This window comes from Arachis hypogaea, chromosome 17, assembly GCF_003086295.3.
Source record: "Arachis hypogaea cultivar Tifrunner chromosome 17, arahy.Tifrunner.gnm2.J5K5, whole genome shotgun sequence".
Lineage (NCBI taxonomy): Eukaryota > Viridiplantae > Streptophyta > Magnoliopsida > Fabales > Fabaceae > Arachis > Arachis hypogaea.
The window spans coordinates 65,792,460-65,811,715 of NC_092052.1; the positions used below are offsets into that span (position 1 = coordinate 65,792,460).

General features: G+C 36.2%; 2 protein-coding genes across 2 annotated transcripts; both read left to right on the plus strand.

Moving 5' to 3' along the window:
• Window positions 1-13,074: 13,074 nt before the first annotated feature.
• LOC112763372 (uncharacterized) lies at window positions 13,075-14,780 on the plus strand. The gene is made up of 2 exons (XM_025809061.1): window positions 13,075-13,608; window positions 13,833-14,780. The coding sequence occupies exons 1-2, from the start codon at window positions 13,075-13,077 to the stop codon at window positions 14,778-14,780; spliced, it is 1,482 nt and encodes a 493-aa protein (XP_025664846.1).
• Window positions 14,781-16,168: 1,388 nt separating this feature from the next.
• LOC112763374 (uncharacterized) lies at window positions 16,169-17,705 on the plus strand. Its single transcript, XM_025809062.1, has 3 exons — window positions 16,169-16,468; window positions 16,580-17,260; window positions 17,394-17,705. The coding sequence occupies exons 1-3, from the start codon at window positions 16,169-16,171 to the stop codon at window positions 17,703-17,705; spliced, it is 1,293 nt and encodes a 430-aa protein (XP_025664847.1).
• The last annotated feature ends 1,551 nt before the right edge of the window (window positions 17,706-19,256 follow it).

Sequence of the window (19,256 nt, forward strand, 5' to 3'; positions counted from 1 at the left end):
TTATATAAAATCAATATTTAATACATTATCAACTAATAAAAGTGAGGTGTCTATTCCTCATGAATTTATTTTTTCTCCAAAATAAAAGCACTATTATCTCTTCTAAATTTATTTTAGAAAAATATCTTTATTAATAATTATATTACAATATTACAATTAGCATTTAATGAATAATGCATAATTATAATAATTTAGAAAAATAAAATAAAATCCAGTAATTTATCTTCCGACTGCACACGTGTGTAGAATAACTTTTAAGAAGGAGTCATGTATAGTAAATGCGCTCGATGATTGTAAAACTATATACTAACATTGATATAATATTATTTTAGGTATATGTTTTGTAGGCATAAAAGAAAAGTGTTGAGTTATTTTTTAGTAGATTTAAATTATTTATTGTTTATTAGAGAATTTTGTGCATTAGAATTTTTTAATAATTTATTATTTATTTTAAGCTAATTTTGATATGTCCTTACTTGACAGTAAAACAACATTTAAAAATTTGTTGGTGGGTCTAAGTATTATTAAGTTATTTATGGTCACATTGAGTATATATATTTGATTTATTGAAAAAAGTAGATTACTAAAACTAATTAATAACTATTTTAGAGTTAATATATTTAACACTAGATTAAGAAAAAACAAATAATACATAACATATTATATTTTTATTAATCAAATTATTATAATTTAAATTAATTTTAACAAAATAATTTAAAATTTTAATTTTAATCTTATCGCGTGCATGGCACGAGTTAATACACTTGTTAATATATAATAGGAGAGTAGTAGTAGGTTCAATGCTTGACAAGTGTATAAGCTAATTGATCAACAAGTGTTTTATTTAAATGATTGACAAGTGTCTTGCTAATTCAAAATTCAAAAATAAAATATAACAAGTATAATAATTCGTGTCATGCACGTGATAAGATTGAAATTATAATTTTAAATTAATCTATTAAAATTAATTTAAATTATAATAATTTAATTCATAAATAAATAATATAATGTGCATTGTTCATTTTTTTAATAGGATATTAATGTATGTATTAACTTGAATGTAGTTATTAAATATATAAAAATTATGTTTGAATTATGAATTTTCTAAATAAAATTATCCCGTTTAAAATATTTAAATTATGATTTCAATCATAAATTACAATTATGATTTAAAATTTTTTTTTATATGATATTATATTTTTTTTTCTCTATTTCACTATTAATATACCAATATTGCAAGTCTAAGTTACAGTATTTTACTAAATCTTGACTGAAAAAAAATATAATTACGTGTTTCTATCATTCAATTTATTTATTACACCATGTACTAACATTAATGATATTTTTTAAAAAAATATATTGATAAAATAGATATAATATGATTATAAATTAAATATAACATAAATAAATAAAGGTTTAATTACTCTGCTGGTCCCTATAGTTTCGCAAAATTTTCAATTAAGTCCCTATACTTTTTTTTTCTTTTAATTGAGTCTTTGCACCAATTTTTTTTTTAATTGGGTCCCTACACTTTTTATTCCTTTTATTTAGGTCCCTGTACCAATTCTTTTTTTTTTTTTAGTTGGGTCACTATAAAATTAAGCCAATTACTACTAAGAGGGACTTAATTAAAAAAAAATTAGTGCAGAGACCCAATTAAAAAGAAAAAAATATAGGGACCTAATTGAAAATTTCACGAAATTATAGGGACCAATAGAGTAATTAAACCATAAATAAAATATATAAATAAATGCTAAATCAATATGCTTACCAATGCTTTTGTTAAATTTTGTAAATTAGAAAATAATTATGTATTCGGTTGTTTAGTGATCACATAAATAATCAAGTAATTAGATTATAAATTGATTCTAAAGCGTGCATCTTATTTTTTTCTCATTTTTAAATGAAAGCGAGAATTAAAAAAAATAAGTAGTAGTACATTAAAAAAAAAGATTTTCCACCACAGCACATAATTATTACCAAAAGATATTTTTCATATTAAAATATTAAAATTTTACATACTGCAAATCATGAAGATCAATCACAATGTATTGGTCATTTCTCTTTATTTTTGACTATGATATAAATTTTTCTTTTCCAGTCAAGAGTCTAATAACATCTAATTGAACAAAAAAATTGAATTAAAAGTACCAAATTAAGGACAAATGAGTGAATAATATAACAAATTATAACTTTGTATGTGTGTAAAATAAAGAGAATTTACTCATTTATTTTATGTTAAACGATAAAACTAATAGTAGTATATTAATAAAAGGATATACCTTTAAAAAAAAGTCATAATATAATTTCAAATATTTTTATAAATATATTGTTAAAATTTTTGTTATCAATAAAATGATGCTATTATACAATTTCTCGACGAAACTTAAAATTAAAAGGAAAACAGTTTTGTGTGGGTTAATATAAACTAACTACGTACCAAATAAGTAGCATCGTTCATTTGTTTGTTTCAGTATATCAGTATGGGCAAGCGAATTAAAATGATTATCTAGAATTTTACAATTGTCGGCCGTATGTACTAGACATGACTCATTCTTAAAAGATATTTTGCACGTGTGTGCAGTCGGAAGATATATTCCACTTGATTCCTCAATCTCAAAATTTGGGAAGAAATAGCCTTTCTTTCTACCAATTCATTTTCAAATATTTTTATCAAATAAATCTTGATTGAACAATGAATTTTATCGTACTGCAAAACAAATTAAATATAAGTTATTAGCATCTACAAAGCTATTAAAAGGAATTGTCTTTGATATGTGGAATGGTGTACTTATAAAATTAACTTAAAATATGAACTACAAAGATTTATAAGAATTTAATGTTGATGCACTAATAGTGTAAAGTAGTTTTACACGTGCATCTAATTACGTAATGACATATCACTAAAAATAACTATTTTTCACATTGACCGCGTGAATGATCATCCAAAAGAACGGATGTGATTGCACGACTGTGTACGTAAAACACTTTTACACCATTAGTGTATCAAAATTAAACTCTATTTATAAATTGAATTTGGAAACAATTGCTCAACCAAATAAAAATAACAAATTAGAAAAAAAGAATGCTTTGACTCTTAGATTTAGACTCACAAATCGCAAAAAAAAACACTATATATATAGCCTTTAGTAGTATAAAATAATTATAGAAATTAATTATTGATATCAAATATCAATTTACCACTATTAACGTTAGTATCATATTTATGGCAATTAAAATTATAAATTTATGTTTATTTTCTTATTTTTAATTATTGATATCTTAATCCTTTTAAAAATATGTTTTATTTTTTTAAAATATTACGTGTGTATTGTTTAGACCTTTTCTATTATTATTATTATTATTATTATTATTATTATTATTATTATTATTATTATTATTATTATTATTATTATTATTATTCTATCACCATTAAAAATAACAATTAAAAATAATAATTAAAAAATATTAATGATTGATAATTAGTATTATACAATTAATATAATAATTAGTATTAATTTGTATTAACGTATCTATCAACTTGCATAATGATTGAGAATTAGAATTGTAACACCCTAACTACCAAAGCTCACGCTTCCGGCTGCGCGCCTTTGATAGCTCGGACATTACGACGACTTTTACATTATTTAATACTAAAATATGAGCCTGTTTAAAACTTTAACCGCAATACCGCTCCCAAAAATTCTTTCGTTCAATATCATACATCCATAAATACCATACAACTTACAAAAACTCATAAAGGGTACATACATATATACACTTATATACATAGATAATATTATAAGCATAATCCAATACAATCCCTATCCCTCTTACAGATTATATCAAGATAAAGGCGAGGGTACAAAGAATAATAATCTAAAGCAATACAGAGCATTTCAACAACAATTAAATAAGCTCTTCGTAACTTCTGCGCCCATATCCTGAAAGGGGAAAAATGTAGGGGGTGAGAACATCATCCTCGAAAGGGTTCTCAGTAGAGGGTTTTTGGGAATTACTGTAATAGGATACATGAAGATAACCGCACCAGTGATTCATAACCGTCTTATACCTCTTTTCAAAAACAACGGTTTACAATAGGAGTAAAGTCGGAAATCTTTTCTAAAAGAGGAACCATTCAATTCTCAAAAACTCAAAAGCCTTTCAAAACGGTTTATCTATGCTGAACCAAAATAGCCTTTCATATTTTATTCCAAACCAGAAACACAAAACCAAAATCAACCATCGGTTCATCTCATTCCAACCACGGCCCTAGGCCCAAACAATCCAACCATCAACCAATCACCACAGTCCAACAGAGTCCCAGTAGCAAACACAAATAGGAAGATGCAAACACAAACAAACAGTTATTACAAGTAGAACAATTAGCAATTAATCACATAGGCAAACCAAGTATAATATGCACACCCAAACAATGTCACATAAATGCATATGATGCATGCCTGTCCCTAGTGGCTGATGATATCATCTGTCGGTTATAGAGCCAACCCGACAAGTCCTGGTAGCTAACCATTGGACTGTCCCTCTGTCGCGCATCCCCAACTCGAGTTATACTCATCATAAACTTGATCATAATCATGATCCATATCCATCACCCTCACTGGTGAATATTTACGGGGGCGAGCTCATCCGGGGCTTTCACAGTGCCCGGCCACACTTACGACATAGGGTCAACAGAGTATCAAGTCTCAACCTGGAGCACGTGGTGGCTAGCCACTGCTACTACCCAGGGAACTCGTATCTCAGATAGTGGAAGTGCAACATTCACATTTATCAATGATTCAGCATAAACATGCAATCAATCTCATCCATGGATCAACATCCATCTCAGCCATCCGGCTCACGGTTCATTCTAGAACCAGCCAATATTCATATCATACACAGCCATTCCGGCTCACGGTTCAATCCAGAACCAATCAATATGTATAAACATACACAGCCATTCCGGCTCTCAATAAAACAGCACTTCCACATTCAAAATCATCAAATTCATGAAATCGGCATTTAAGCCATAAATCATTTTCTCAACTCATTTCACTTTGAAATCAAGTTTCAACTCTTTTCAGCATTGGCTTTAAAGATCTCATTTCTCAAATCATCTCAGGCTCATAAGCCACTTTTACTCAAGGTAAATTCTCCTTTCAAAACAATGCCACTCTCGGCATCCTCTTTCCAAAACTTCCATAATCATGGCAAGTTAAAAGCCTCTTTGAGATATTCAAAATCACCCATCCAACAATGGGATTTTATAACAAAAGTTTCTCGGCAGAGTCCCAAGTCTTTAGGGGAGAATAACATAACTTATTTCGCCAAATTCATTTAAAATCATTAAAACATTGGCTTTCCGACTTGAGTAATAAAATAGGATCTAAGCCAAACCGAGTCACGTAACCTTTACTTCTTTCAAAATCATTTCCTTTACTTAAACAAAACCGGCTTCAATTCCATAATTAAATCTGAAGCGTTTCAAACTGATAAGAGAATCATTTTTGTTATGTTAAACTAGAGTTCAAAAGATACTTTGAATCTTATTTAAAACGTCAAAATAATGAGGCTCATCAACCGAAATCCAATTCCTTTTAAAATCACGAAAACTCTCCCAAGGGACAATCTTTGTGTTTAATAGAGAAAAACATAAACCCGTTTTACCTTTTAAAACAGCCTCAAAGCAAAATTCTCTTTCAAATGACTTGTACCCAAAGACATACTGTTCTTCTTGGAAAATAAGGATAAATCATGATTCTCCTTTCAATAATTCTTTCAAAGCATAACTTCATTGCTTTCTTAATTGCTCTAAGTAAAGGTAATAAGGAAGCCATAATTTCACAATCCTCAAAATAGATAGGAAATGCATTAAACTCAAAATTCCCCAATTAACATTTCAAATAAGGACTCGGATTCTATAGAAATTTCGGCAGCACCTCCCCTAAAACTTGGACTTTTGCCACCCGGTTCGGGTCCCAACTAAACCGTTCCTCATTCCTTTTCAACAACACAAAATCAGGAATCAATTCAAATCAAACTAAATCCAACAGTCGCCTCAATGGCATACCTCAAGGAAACCATTTCAAAATCAACTCAATATCAACCGATTTAACTCATTTATAAAGCTTTAAAGAATCGGTTCAGCAATAAATCATTTATCAAAATCAGAGCAATTAAAGCAACCCAGGCTGGATTTCAAGAGCATTCTATCTTTCACATCATCAAAATAATTGACTCAATTCAAACCAATACTCAACGGATTAAACTCATTTCAAATATTTAAAGAATCAACTTCAAACATTACATTTCACAAGCCACACAACAATTCAGCCAAGCCAACATCCATAGTCGTTCGAGTCAATCAAATAATACATAAGGCAGATACAATCACTAATTACACCATATCTCACATCAGTATCCGTATGTAATAATTCCAATAATAAATTGTAGTTTTCGGAAAGCGCCCCTACCTCAAAACGCAATTCCATAGCCCAAAAGTCTCATAGAGTCATCTCCGCCTCAACCCAAAACCAACTGCAGCCAGCAACTCGGCTCCACTTGCGTTCTCAACAATCTCAGCAACTCTAATCGCAACATACAACAACCGAAACTCAATCTCATAGCAATTAATGCCACAAACCTCAGCATGAGATAACAGAATAATAACGAAAGGGCTTTCAAATCGAAACGCTTACCGAACCGAAGAAGGAGCGGCTGAACTGAACAGCGACGGTCTCCGAACCGGTTCGGCGGCAGCCCGGCAGCAGCTCCGCCAATAATTCTCGAGTGACGGCGGCGGCCCGAATTTCTGATAATAGCAGCTGTATAACCACGCAGTATCAACAATCTTCCCGGGATTTCAAAAGAACAGAAATCTCACTTAAAACCCTTACCGGCAGAATTCTCCGGCGACGGCAGCAGGGGCATTCTCCGGCGGCAGAAGCTAACTGGCGTGACCCCATGAGCAACGGCAAGGCTCCCAACAGCAGCTGGGCGCGGCGGCAAGGACAGCTCCGCGACGGTCCGGCGGGCTCTCTCTCATCGCGACAACACCGGCGACGTTGGCGGCGTGCAGACTGGCGGCTGGGTGGCGCGACTCTTTCCCCCCATCGCGGTCCCCTCCATCGTCTCCGATCTGTTCTGTGGCGGCGCAGAGGCGGCGGCGCGACTGGGACTGGGTGCGTTTCCACCAACCTCGCGTGACAGAGGCGCAACTGCTGGCTCCAGGAACGGGACGATGACGCGGTGACTCCGACGGCGACTGGGCGCAGCCCGCGGCTCCATGGATGGCGGCGACGCCGTGAGCTCCCCTTCTTCTCTCCTCTGCCGCGTAGCTTCTTCCCCCTTGCTCGGTAATGGCCCTCCCCGTGATGGCGGCGAGCGGCGAGCAGCTCGGCGGTGATGGTGAGGCCCGCCGGCGCTAGCCCGCGCCTCTCTTCCTCCCCCTGCTTCCCTCTGCGTTCCCCATTTTCTCCTGGCCCTTTTCTCTCTTTTGCTTCTCCTGGTAGCAGCTGTTGCTGCTGTAGTTAGGCGTGTGTGTGTGTTGGGTTCAGGGGAACCGGGTAACCGGGTAGGGTTTTTCAGGGTTAGGATTCATTTTCAAAAATTAGGGTTAAGGGCATTTTAGTAATTTTACTTAAAAATAGGGATAATATAGTAATTAGAAATAAATTCTAATCCAATAATAATAATATATAAAATACTATTTGTTCATCAACTCTACAATTATTTTCAATAAAATGCCCAAATCAAATAATAAGAAATAATATACTTAATTTCTTCATTTTCCAAAATAACAGTATTAATATTTAAAATATTACTTATCCAACCCAAATCATATAAAATACTTATTATTTTATAACTATCAACTTTATAATTCAAATATAGAAAATAATCCAATAATTATAAAATTGGATAATAATCATAGCTTATCTCAAATCCAATAAATCAAAACTTGCCTTAATTATCTTTAATAAAATAATTTCTGAAATTAAGGCTATAAATAACCATATGATTTTGAGACTTGATCATAATAAGACTTTTTCAAAAGCTCCGGGTCTTACAAGAATTATGTAAATTAATATAATAATTAGAATGATTAAAGATATGTAATGATTGACAATTAGCATAATAGTGTATTAAATATTAATTTTTATATAATTATAAAAAGATATTTTTCTTAAAATAGATTGAGAAGAGAGTAAACATAATTAAATATATTGAAAGTAGTACTTTCATTTTAAAGGAAAAAATTCATGAAATATTGATATCTCACCTCCAATATTTTTAAAAATACACTAATATACCAATAACACTAATAGTTAAAAAATAATTGTGGAGACTTATTAATAATTAATATCTAAAATAAGTAAATTAAATAACAACAATTGGAAAGAAATATTTACAAATGTGAGAAATAATAAATATAAATATATTAAAGAATGTATTAAATATTGATTTAATATAATTATAATAAAAATATTTTCCTAAGTTAATATAATTATACATTATTCATTAAATATTAATTGTAATATTATAATATAATTATAATAAAAATATTTTTTTAAAATAAATTTATTTAGAGAAATATAAATTGGTTATTAATAACTGATGCTATTATCATATAATTATCATATTATTATTATTATTATTATTATTATTATTATTATTATTATTATTATTATTATTATTATTATTATCAATATAATTAAAATTATTAAAAATATTTTCAATTGATAAGTAGTTTAATAATTTATTAAATATTGATTTTATATAACTATAATAAAAATATTTTTTTAAATTATTATAATTATGCATTATTATTTAAATGCTAATTATAATATAATTATAATAAAGATTTTTTTTTAAAATAAACTTAGAAGAGAAAATAGTACATTTATTTTGGTGGAAAAATGAATTCATGAGGAAGTGATACCTCATTTCTATTAGATGGGAGAAAATTCAGTTTTAGTATATTAAGTGAATAGTTGTGCTTGAATCATTGTTAATATATATATGTAGCATTTAATAAATCCGATGAAATAATGTGTAGCAAAGTAAAATATATAGGAGTATATATGCGTTGTGATATGTTGTCAAAAGCAAAGAAGGAAAAAGAAAAAGAATGAAATGAGCAACTGCAGAAAAAAGGTAACACCATAAAAGGACTAAAAGCCAATCGTTCAGTTGAATCAATCTAAAATAATAGTGTTACATTTTTTTGCATCTTCGTTATATTATTTGCTGATAAATAAAATGCTCCTCATTTTTTCAAGTAACAATAGAGCACACGAGACAGAGATTCAAATACAAATAATTAAAAGAAAAAATTTTGTTGAGGGAAAAATTGAAAAAGAGAAAGATATTCATCAGCACATACATATATATTATTGGTCACAAATACAATAGGACAATTATTTGACCAAAAATTGATTTATTACACAACATTAATTTGTAAATATCGTTACGTGTTAGATAAGCATTGAGAATCGTAAAAAATGACCTCTTTTCTATTAGTGCTGCCGAAACAACAACGTTAATAATAAGACTGAAACCAAAGAAGAAAAGAAAGAAGAAGAGAAGATGGTGATGAGAATCGAAGAGTAAAATAAACAACTTTGTATGCAGCTATTATTATAGTTTGTGAAATTGTTTAGGACAAAGAAATAAAAAAAGTAAAACGGAAAACCACCTTCGAAAAAATATGAAGAACCACTGTTAGGAGGCTTTAGGTATTTATATGTTCGAGAATAAGAAGACCCATCAAAAAAATTTATTATTCACATTATAATCTCTTACCATAATTCTCGTATAATAATTTATTCTATTAAATTAGATTCATTATTCCCATGTCTTTTGTTTCTATTATTATTTACAAAAGTCAAATATAATTATGAATTTTTAGATAATTATGATATTTCAAAATATTATATTTACAACACTAAATCATTATATATATATATATATATATATATATATATATATATATATATATTAATTATGCAAATTAATCTCTTATATCCATATAATATCATTAATATTTTGTCTTTGAATATTTTTTTTCTATTTTTTTTATTAATATCATTATAATTTTGTTTTGCTACTAAATGTCATGGTTATTAATTATGTATATGTAGTAAGATGATCGAAAACTAACATACGGTTGATAATTTAATAATATTTAATAATTTTTAATTATTAATTTTATATAAAAACATCTATAATAAATTATACAGGAGAGAGTAAATTTTTTTAACTAAATTAATATGTATTTATTATTTTATTACATTCAATTAAAATAAATAATAAATCATCTATTTTGTTATGCGTCTTATAAAGTAATGATGAATTAAAGTAATTGATAATAATTGATTGATATAAATTATAATAAATTGTGTGATATTTAAATATTTAATTAAATCAATTAGTTGATATAATTAATTTATTGTAATGAATTAAATTTAATGAGTTAAAAGAAATAAATAAAAAAACACTCTCAGAAGTATGTCACGTCAACTTTATCGGTAAATATAGAAATCTAATTTTTATATAATAGAATAGATAGATTATTATTATTATTATTATTATTATTATTATTATTATTGGATAATAAATAAAGGATTGATGAATATATAGTTGTTTCCGTAGGATATTGTTTAGTTTGAAATATTAATTCATGTCTACTAAAATATATATAATAATTTACATTCTTACATGTAACGATGACGTTCTTGATTCCTTACTCTTGACAATTGAACTTCATACACATTTAGTAAGGAGTAAGGACTAATGCTTCCAACAAGTGCCAAATTATCATTATCATTATCTTGCAACTAAGATTGTCCATTCTCCGCCAATTTTTAAACCATGTGTGCAAATATAAATTCTAAAATTATGGGGAGCTCATTTGATATTTTGATTGACCTTATACTTGTTTTGTAATGATCCTTGTCAATATATTTCGGGTGTGCTGAATTTGAGTGTCATTACCACAGAAAATTTTTTTTGTCACTCAGTGTAATATTTAGATATAAAAAATCAATTTTATAATTTTCATTTCTTTTTAAAATTTGCTAGACATATTTTTATAATATAGGTGGTAACTAGGTATATCATATTTACCCTTGCTTAATTGATAATAATGTATGTGTATGTGAATCTGAATGTTGGACATTGTTTATAACTGTCTTGGTATTTTAAGTAGTACAATTTCATTAGTATGTAATATAAAACTGTTTTTTTTTTTTTTCAGATTTTAGGTCGTGTAGCAATTTAAACATTTCTAATGTACATATGCAGGTGGTGGCTCTTGCATAGCAGAAGTTCTACAAGCATTGCTCCTGTCGAAGAAAGCATATGAAAACGGTATGCACAAAATTTTGTTGTTTTGGATTTTTTGTTTGGATAATAGATCTTTGTGGTAGGCCAGATTTCAGAAAACGCTAATCATAAAGTATGAATTATTAGATAAAATACTCATTAGAGAACGCTGATCATTAGTAATGTGCTAATCGTCGATGTAACATAGACTTGTAGTATTTGTGTTGTTTAAATTTATATTATGTTTTATTATTTTTCAAGAGAAATTTGTGTATAAATATTTTAAATTTAATGAAATATTTTTTTGTAGTAATTAATTTTAGTATATTTGTATTATGTAGAATAATAATAATTGTTGGTAAAAATAATTTGAAATTAAAAAAAAAAGACAGGTTATTATTTCTAAAAGAGTGAGTATAATTTAAAAAGTCTTAAGATTTTAGTGGCAATAGTAATGGCAACTAAAAGTGAATAACATTACAATTTTAGAATTATTTTTAGCGGCTATATAAATTGCCGGTAAAATGGGTTTTGGCAGCAATAGTAATAGCCACTAAAAGTGAAGAACATTGCAATCTTAGAATTACTTTGGGTGGCCATATAAATTGCCAAAAAAATGGCCGCTAAAAATTATATACCTTTTGCGGCTATTAAAAATGTCTTTACCGGCAAATGTTATAATTGCCGCTAAAACCTTTTAGCGGCAAAGCATAAGACGGCTAATGTCTAATTGTCAGTAAATGTATTAGCGGGTATTTTTATTGCCACTAAAAATAACATAAATGACTGCTAAAAGTGATTTTTCTAGTAGCGGTCTCCAAACCCGGTTACCCGGGTCCGACCCGCTCCGCCCTTCTGGAAAGTCCAGAACCGACCCATTAGAGCTTCTAACCGTTAATCAAATTCAAATACTTCCCTTATCTTGGCCGAATAAGATAAGATAAGATAATCACCATCACCTATATAAAGGGGAGTCCCTGGCCCCCTCAGGTATGTCATTCACTCTACACACCTTATACCTCTCAGATCCATTCTGACTTGAGCGTCAGAGTGTCTTTGCAGGTACCACCCCCCATTGCTCCAGTCAAATAATCTGGCATCCGCCTCGACCCGCAAGTTCCTGATCCATCTCTCAACCTGTACCGGAGGCATCCAGTACATTAGCGCCGTTTGTGGAAAACTTGCAACATCATCGCGGAATGGCGGACACCTTCGTGGAGCGATCCCCAAGCCATCATTGGTAACTCCCGAACGAGGAACCCAACCTCTGAACACCAAGAGACTACAACCCATGGAAGGATAGCAAGCATTATTCGCCAGACCCCAGCGCGAAACAGGGAAAACAATCCCGAAATACCGATCGTCAAAAACCTGGGAGAAAAAGCAGCTTAGATAATCTAAAACCTCTGTCTCCGAGTGCAAGAACTCGAGGGACGAATCCCAGCTAAGGAAAAACACCACATCGAGGATGGAAGCCATGCGACCTCCCGATTAAGATCCCGCCACGAAGCCACACACAGCAGGTCGCTCGAACGGCGACACAACAGCAGAAACGATTGCAGCACCTCTCACGACCAAAGACACCAGCACGGCGCGAATGACAGAAGACACGCCTGGTCGTCCGAACGGCAACACGGCAAGAGGCATAACCGTAGCGTCTCTCGTGACCCGAGTCCTCGACACGACACCGACGACGACGACGACCGACGACACCGAGAAGCCAAACGCACAAGAAACGACCACATAATCATGGGAGCTACTCCCTTTACTAAAAGAATCCTGAAAGCAAAACTCCCCAAGGGTTTTGACAAACTCACGGACATGAAGTACGACGGAACTAAGGACCCCCAAGAACACCTAACGGCCTTCGAGGCCAAAATGAACCTGGAAGGAGCCCCCGACGCGGTTCGATGCAGGGCCTTCCCAGTAACCCTAGCCGGACTCGCGATTAAATGGTTTAACGCCTTTCCTAATGGATCCATAACTGGCTTCCACGATATCTTGCGGAAATTCATGGCCCAATTCACCACCAGAATCACCAAAGCTAAGCATCCCATCAGTTTGTTGGGAGTTACCCAGAGACAGGACGAATCCACGAGAAAATACCTTGACCGATTCAACGACCAGTGCTTGATGGTTGACAGACTCACGGACTCAGTCACAAGCCTCTGCCTAACCAACGGAATCATGAACGAAGACTTCCGGAAACACCTCACCACTAAACTGGTTTTGACCATGCACGAGATCCAAGGCGTCGCAAAGGAGTACATAAATGATGAAGAGGTAAGCCAAGTTGTAGCCGCCAATAAACGACAGCACGGCAACACACAGCATGACAACACTACACCTCGACATAACCCCCCACCAAGAGAAAACCAGAAGGAACATCCCAAACCAGCAAACATAAACCGACCTCCCAGAGTCAGAAAATTCTCCAACTACACACCCTGACGGCCCCGATCACCGAGATATACCACCAAATAGCAGACCGAGGTATCCTCCCAAAGGCCCAACAACTCAAGGAAAGAACTGGCGGCAACAAAACCTTACACTGCGACTATCACCGAGGTTACGGACATAGGACACAAGACTGTTTCGACTTAAAAGACGCTCTCGAACAACCAATAAGAGACAGAAAACTCCTCGAGTTCGCCAAAATTATTAGGGAACCAAAATGTGTAGAAAGAGACAGATCACCAGAGAGAGAAGGACGCACCCGAGGACGCAGAGACAAGCCCCCCAGGGAAAGCCCAGAGACAGACCTGACCATAATCGTAAACGTCATCACAGGCAAAGACACCCCGGGTAAATCAAAATCATCACTCAAGAAGGATCTCAAGGTCCTGGCAGTCAGAAACCAAACCCCAACTGCCACCACCGGTAAGGCGATAACATTCTCCCTCGAGGACTGCCAACATGGCACCTCGGCGGAAGACGCCCCCTTCTTCATTTCGGCGAAGATCGGAACCGGGCTGGTCAGAAGAATACTGGTGGATACAGGAGCAGACTCTAACATCCTTTTCAGAGGAGCCTTTGACAAACTCAGACTCCGCAACAACAATCTACAAACACACCGCAACAGAGTCACTGGATTCAGAGACAACTTCCTCAAACCAGACGGTTCCATCGTCCTTCCCCTCACCATAGGGACGGGAAACCAAAGGAAGACAATCCTATCCAAGTTCGTGGTCCTCAAAGACTCCACCGCCTACAACGTCATCCTCGGAAGAAAAACAATCAACGACCTCTCCGCCGTCATCTTCACCAAATACATTCTCATGAAGTTTATAGCAGAAGACGGCTCCATCGGAACCATCCACGGAGATCGGAAAATTGCAGTAGAATGTGACAACGCCAGCCTAGCCTTGCGAAAAAGATCACGCGATGCGGCCGACATATTCCTAGCCGACCTGGATGCCCGACAGGACAGACAACCCAGGCCAGAATCAGAATGAGACATGGAAAAACTGCAAATAGGGCAAGCCAAAGAAGAGTACACTTTCATCAACAGGAACCTCCCGTACAATCTTAAAGAAGATCTCTCACACCTCCTAAGGTAGAGGCAGAGACTTGTTCGCATTCACACCCGTCGGTATGCCAGGAATAGACCTCGACCTAATGTCTCACCGACTAGCCGTAGATCCCAAGGCTAAACCTGTGGCACAGAGGAGACGGAAAATATCCCCTGACCGAGCAGTCGAGGTCAACAAACAGGTTAAAGCCCTCCTCGAAGCGGGCTTTATCAGGGAACTACCTTATACGACCTGGTTGGCTAACATCGTGCTAGTCAAAAAAGCAAACGGGAAATGGCAGATGTGCGTCGACTACACAAACCTAAATAAAGTCTGTCCAAAAGACGCCTTCCCCCTACCAAATATTGACGGGCTGGTAGACGCCGCATCCGGCCACCAATATCTCAGCTTCATGGACGCGTATTCCGGGTACAACCAGATACCCATGCACCGACCTGACAAAGAGAAAACGGCCTTCATCACTCCCAACGGCACATACTACTACACAGTCATGCCCTTCGACTTTAAAAACGCCAGAGCCACTTACCAAAGGCTCGTCAACAAAATTTTCCAAGGCCTATCTAGTAACAAGCTAGAAGTTTACATAGACGACATGCTCGCAAAAACCGAATCTGGCGAATAGCTCATTAGCGACCTCAAGCTCGTAATGGATACTCTGAGGAGGCACCAAATGCGCCTCAACCCGACAAAATGTCATTCGGGATGGAAGCAAGGAAATTCTTGGGGTTCATGATCACACAACGCGGGGTAGAGGCAAACCCCGAAAAGTGTAAAGCCATACTCGAAATGGCAAGTCCAAAAAACCTCAAAGACATCCAGAAACTGACCGGCCGGCTAACCGCCCTATCTTGCTTTCTTGGCGCATCGGCACAAAAGGCGATCCCCTTCTTCAAACTTATGAAAAAAGGAACCCCCTTCAAATGGGATACGGAATGCGAAAAGGCATTCCAACACTTCAAAGCAGTATTGGCGGAACTCCCGTTCTCGCCAAACCCTAAACAGGGAAGGTCCTCTATCCATACATGTCCATAACGGAAGGTGCACTAGCCACGACACTGGTCCGAGAAGACGAAAACAAGGCCCAGCGACCTATCTACTTCATAAGCAAAGTCTTCCAAGTCATGGAATCACGCTATTCCCGCCTCGAGAAGCTCTCCTTCGCGCTCCTCACAGCTTCTCGACGCCTTCGCCAATACTTCTAGGCACACCCCATTACAGTCTGAACATACCAAGCAGTCAGACAAGTACTGCAGAAGCCTGACCTAGCGGGATGAATGCTAGCATGGTCCATCGAATTATCCCAATTCCAGATGACATTCGAACCCAGGACCGCGATCAAAGCACAGGCCCTGGCAGATTTCATCGCCGAGATGACACCAGGAAACCCCACCACGAAAACCTGGAAGCTATACGTAGACGGCTCATCCAACATCACCTCCAGCGGAGCTGGAGTGATACTCGAAAGCCAAAACGGGGTCATAATCGAACAATCCGTTCCGTACGAGTTCCCTGTCTCCAACAACCAAGCAGAATACGAGGCTCTCTTGGCTGGCTTAACTCTAGCCAAAGAGATCGGGGCAAAAGTCTTAGAGATATGTAGTGACTCACAGGTAGTCAGCTCCCAAGTCAACAGAGACTACCAAACACGAGACCCCCTACTCCAACAATACCTCACCAAGGTAAATAAGCTAAAAGAAGAATTCGATTGAGTAACCATACAGCACGTTCCTAGGGAACGAAATGCAAGAGCAGACCTACTCTCAAAACTGGCCAGCACCAAGCCAGGACAAGGCAACCGGTCGTTAATTCAGGAAGTCGTCCGAACGCCGTCCGTATCAACCACGACCGACACCGTTCTACCGATCTACGACCCGGAATCATGGACCTCCCCTATCCTACAATACCTCCTCGACGGAGTACTACCTGAAGACCCCAAAGAAGCAAATCGGGTGAAACGGGAAGCTGCCAACTACACCGTCATTTTAGGACAACTGTATAAACGAAGATTCTCGCAATCCCTACTCAAGTGCGTCGAGCCCGAAGACATGGAGTACATACTCCGCAAAATCCATGAAGGCAACTGCGGCCATCACATCGAGGGCAAAACCCTAGCCCAGAAGGTCGTCCGGGCTAGATACGTCTGGCCCTCGGTTATCAAGGTCTCCATGCAGCAGGTAAAAAACTGCAGCAAATGCCAGATACACGCCGACTTCCACCAGGCCGCCCCACACCAGCTCAACGTCATAACGGCGGAACGGCCATTCGACTACTACACCAAATGGACAGCTCCGGTATCTCATCATCGCCATAGACTACTACACCAAATGGATCGAGGCCAAGCCCTTGGCCTCCATCACGGTAACCCAATGCCGAAAGTTTTTTTGGAGACACATAATAACCCTGTTCGGGATCCCCAAGATCATAATTTCAGACAACGAAACCCAATTCACAGACAAAAAATTTCGAGAATTCCTGGAACGGCTTCGCATATCCCATAGTTTCAGCTCAGTAGAACACCCCCAGACAAACGGATAGGTGGAATCCGCAAACAAGATAATAGTTAAAGGACTCAAGAAACGACTCAACGGGGCCAAAGGACTATGGGCCGACGAACTCGGATCAGTCCTCTGGTCATACCGAACCACACCCCAAATCTCCATAGGGGAAACCCCGTTCCCCCTGACATACGGCATAGAAGCCGTTGTCCCAGTAGAGATTGGAGACCCAAGCCCCCGGAGAACAATCGAAAGTAACGACGAAGAGGCAGAACGGGACCTCACAGAGGAAGTGAGAAGCATAGCCCACATGCGAGAACTAGCCTTAAAGCAAAGAATCGGCTTAAGGTAATCTGACGGGAGTTCGCACCCGATGACCTCGTCCTACGACGAAACGATATCGGCGCCCCCACCCCCGGATAAGGGAAGCTCACCCCCAACTGGGAAGGCCCACACATAATCAAAGCAGCAGTAGGAAAGGGAGCATACAAGCTCGAAAGACTCAACGGCGCCGAGATCCCGAGGACTTGGAACGCCACCAACTTACAATGATATTACGCGTAGGCTCATTCCCTACCTCCAAGTTCCTATGTTACTTATTATTCTACTTATTCTTTTGCTTTTTCTCTTTTACTTTGATTTTACTTATTATTTTTCATAAGTGTTATTTTCGGGTACTCTTTCCCCCCACGACGGAGGGTTTTAACAAGGCCCAACTTAAATAAAATTTCCTTAATACACCTGCCCCGCTTCTCCCCATACTTTCATAACGGCAAAAGAATGCACGGCCAACATCGAAGACCGATCACCCTCGAGGCCTAAAAATGGATATCCACACATGACTAAATGGCCTACCGACATCGAACGGCTAGCGAAAAGCCAAAACAAATGGCTAACAAACTCGAACGGCTACCAAAAAGCCAATACAAACGGCTTGCAAAATAAAAGGCCCGACCGACCCAAAAAGCAACTATCCACAAATATCTAAGAGCCAACAAACATGGCTCAATAAATATAAAACGACCCAACCGGCCCAGTCATCCAAAAAAGTCAACAATCCAGTGACACAACATGGCCACACGGCCAGCCAGATCTCAAAAAATTCACAAGTCATAAAATCAGCAGAACAAAAGAAAAAACCTACTTAAAGATCCACAATACGACCATCCTGAACAACCCTGAACGCCACCATGACGGACACATCGGCACTTAGAGCGAGCACCTGAGCCTGAGCTCTCATTGTCTCCTCGGCCACCGTCACCACCTCCTTCACATCCGCAAGAAGCTCCGTCTTCTCCCTCTTCAGCGCCTCCACCTCAGCCTTTGACCCCGTGATGCGTGAGCATCTTTCCTATCTTTTTCTAGTGAATTTGCATTTAATTTGTTGAGTTTAATCAAGAATTAATTATCTTTTAGCCACTATGGATGCTACTTTGAGTCTTGTGAAATTCTGTTTATTTTAGGTAGTATTTGGTTGGATTTGATGGAGCTTCCACAGAAAAAGAGAAGAAGGCTATATAGGGCAGGAATGGCTTAGAGGATGGAGATTTGGAGATTTGATGGAGATTTGATGGAGATTTTAGGCTATGCGTGCGCGTACCTGATGCGTGTGCGTGATTTGGAGCTTTTCATGGCGACGCGTGCGCGTACCTGACGCGTACGCGTGAAAAGCGAAGTTGCACAGCGACGCGTGCGCGTACCTGACGCGTACGCATGACTCGCAAAGAAGACCATCGACGCGTACGCGTGACTGACGCATACGCGTGACATGCGCTACATGCAGAAAACGCTGATTCCTATTAATTCTGATTTAAACTTTATTTTTTATTTTAAAATGGAAAAGATATTATTTTAGTTTTAGAAATAGATTTTAAATTAATTAGGATTAGATATAAAAGAGAAA

Coding starts and splice junctions, on each gene's coding strand:
- LOC112763374 (XM_025809062.1), top strand. CDS start 16,169: ATGACATTCGAACCCAGGACCGCGATCAAAGCACAGGCCCTGGCAGAT. Junction 16,469..16,579: donor AGATATGTAGTGACTCACAG/GTAGTCAGCTCC, acceptor GTAACCATACAG/CACGTTCCTAGGGAACGAAA. Junction 17,261..17,393: donor TGGAGACACATAATAACCCT/GTTCGGGATCCC, acceptor ACAAACGGATAG/GTGGAATCCGCAAACAAGAT.
- LOC112763372 (XM_025809061.1), top strand. CDS start 13,075: ATGGGAGCTACTCCCTTTACTAAAAGAATCCTGAAAGCAAAACTCCCC. Junction 13,609..13,832: donor AGTACATAAATGATGAAGAG/GTAAGCCAAGTT, acceptor ATCCTCCCAAAG/GCCCAACAACTCAAGGAAAG.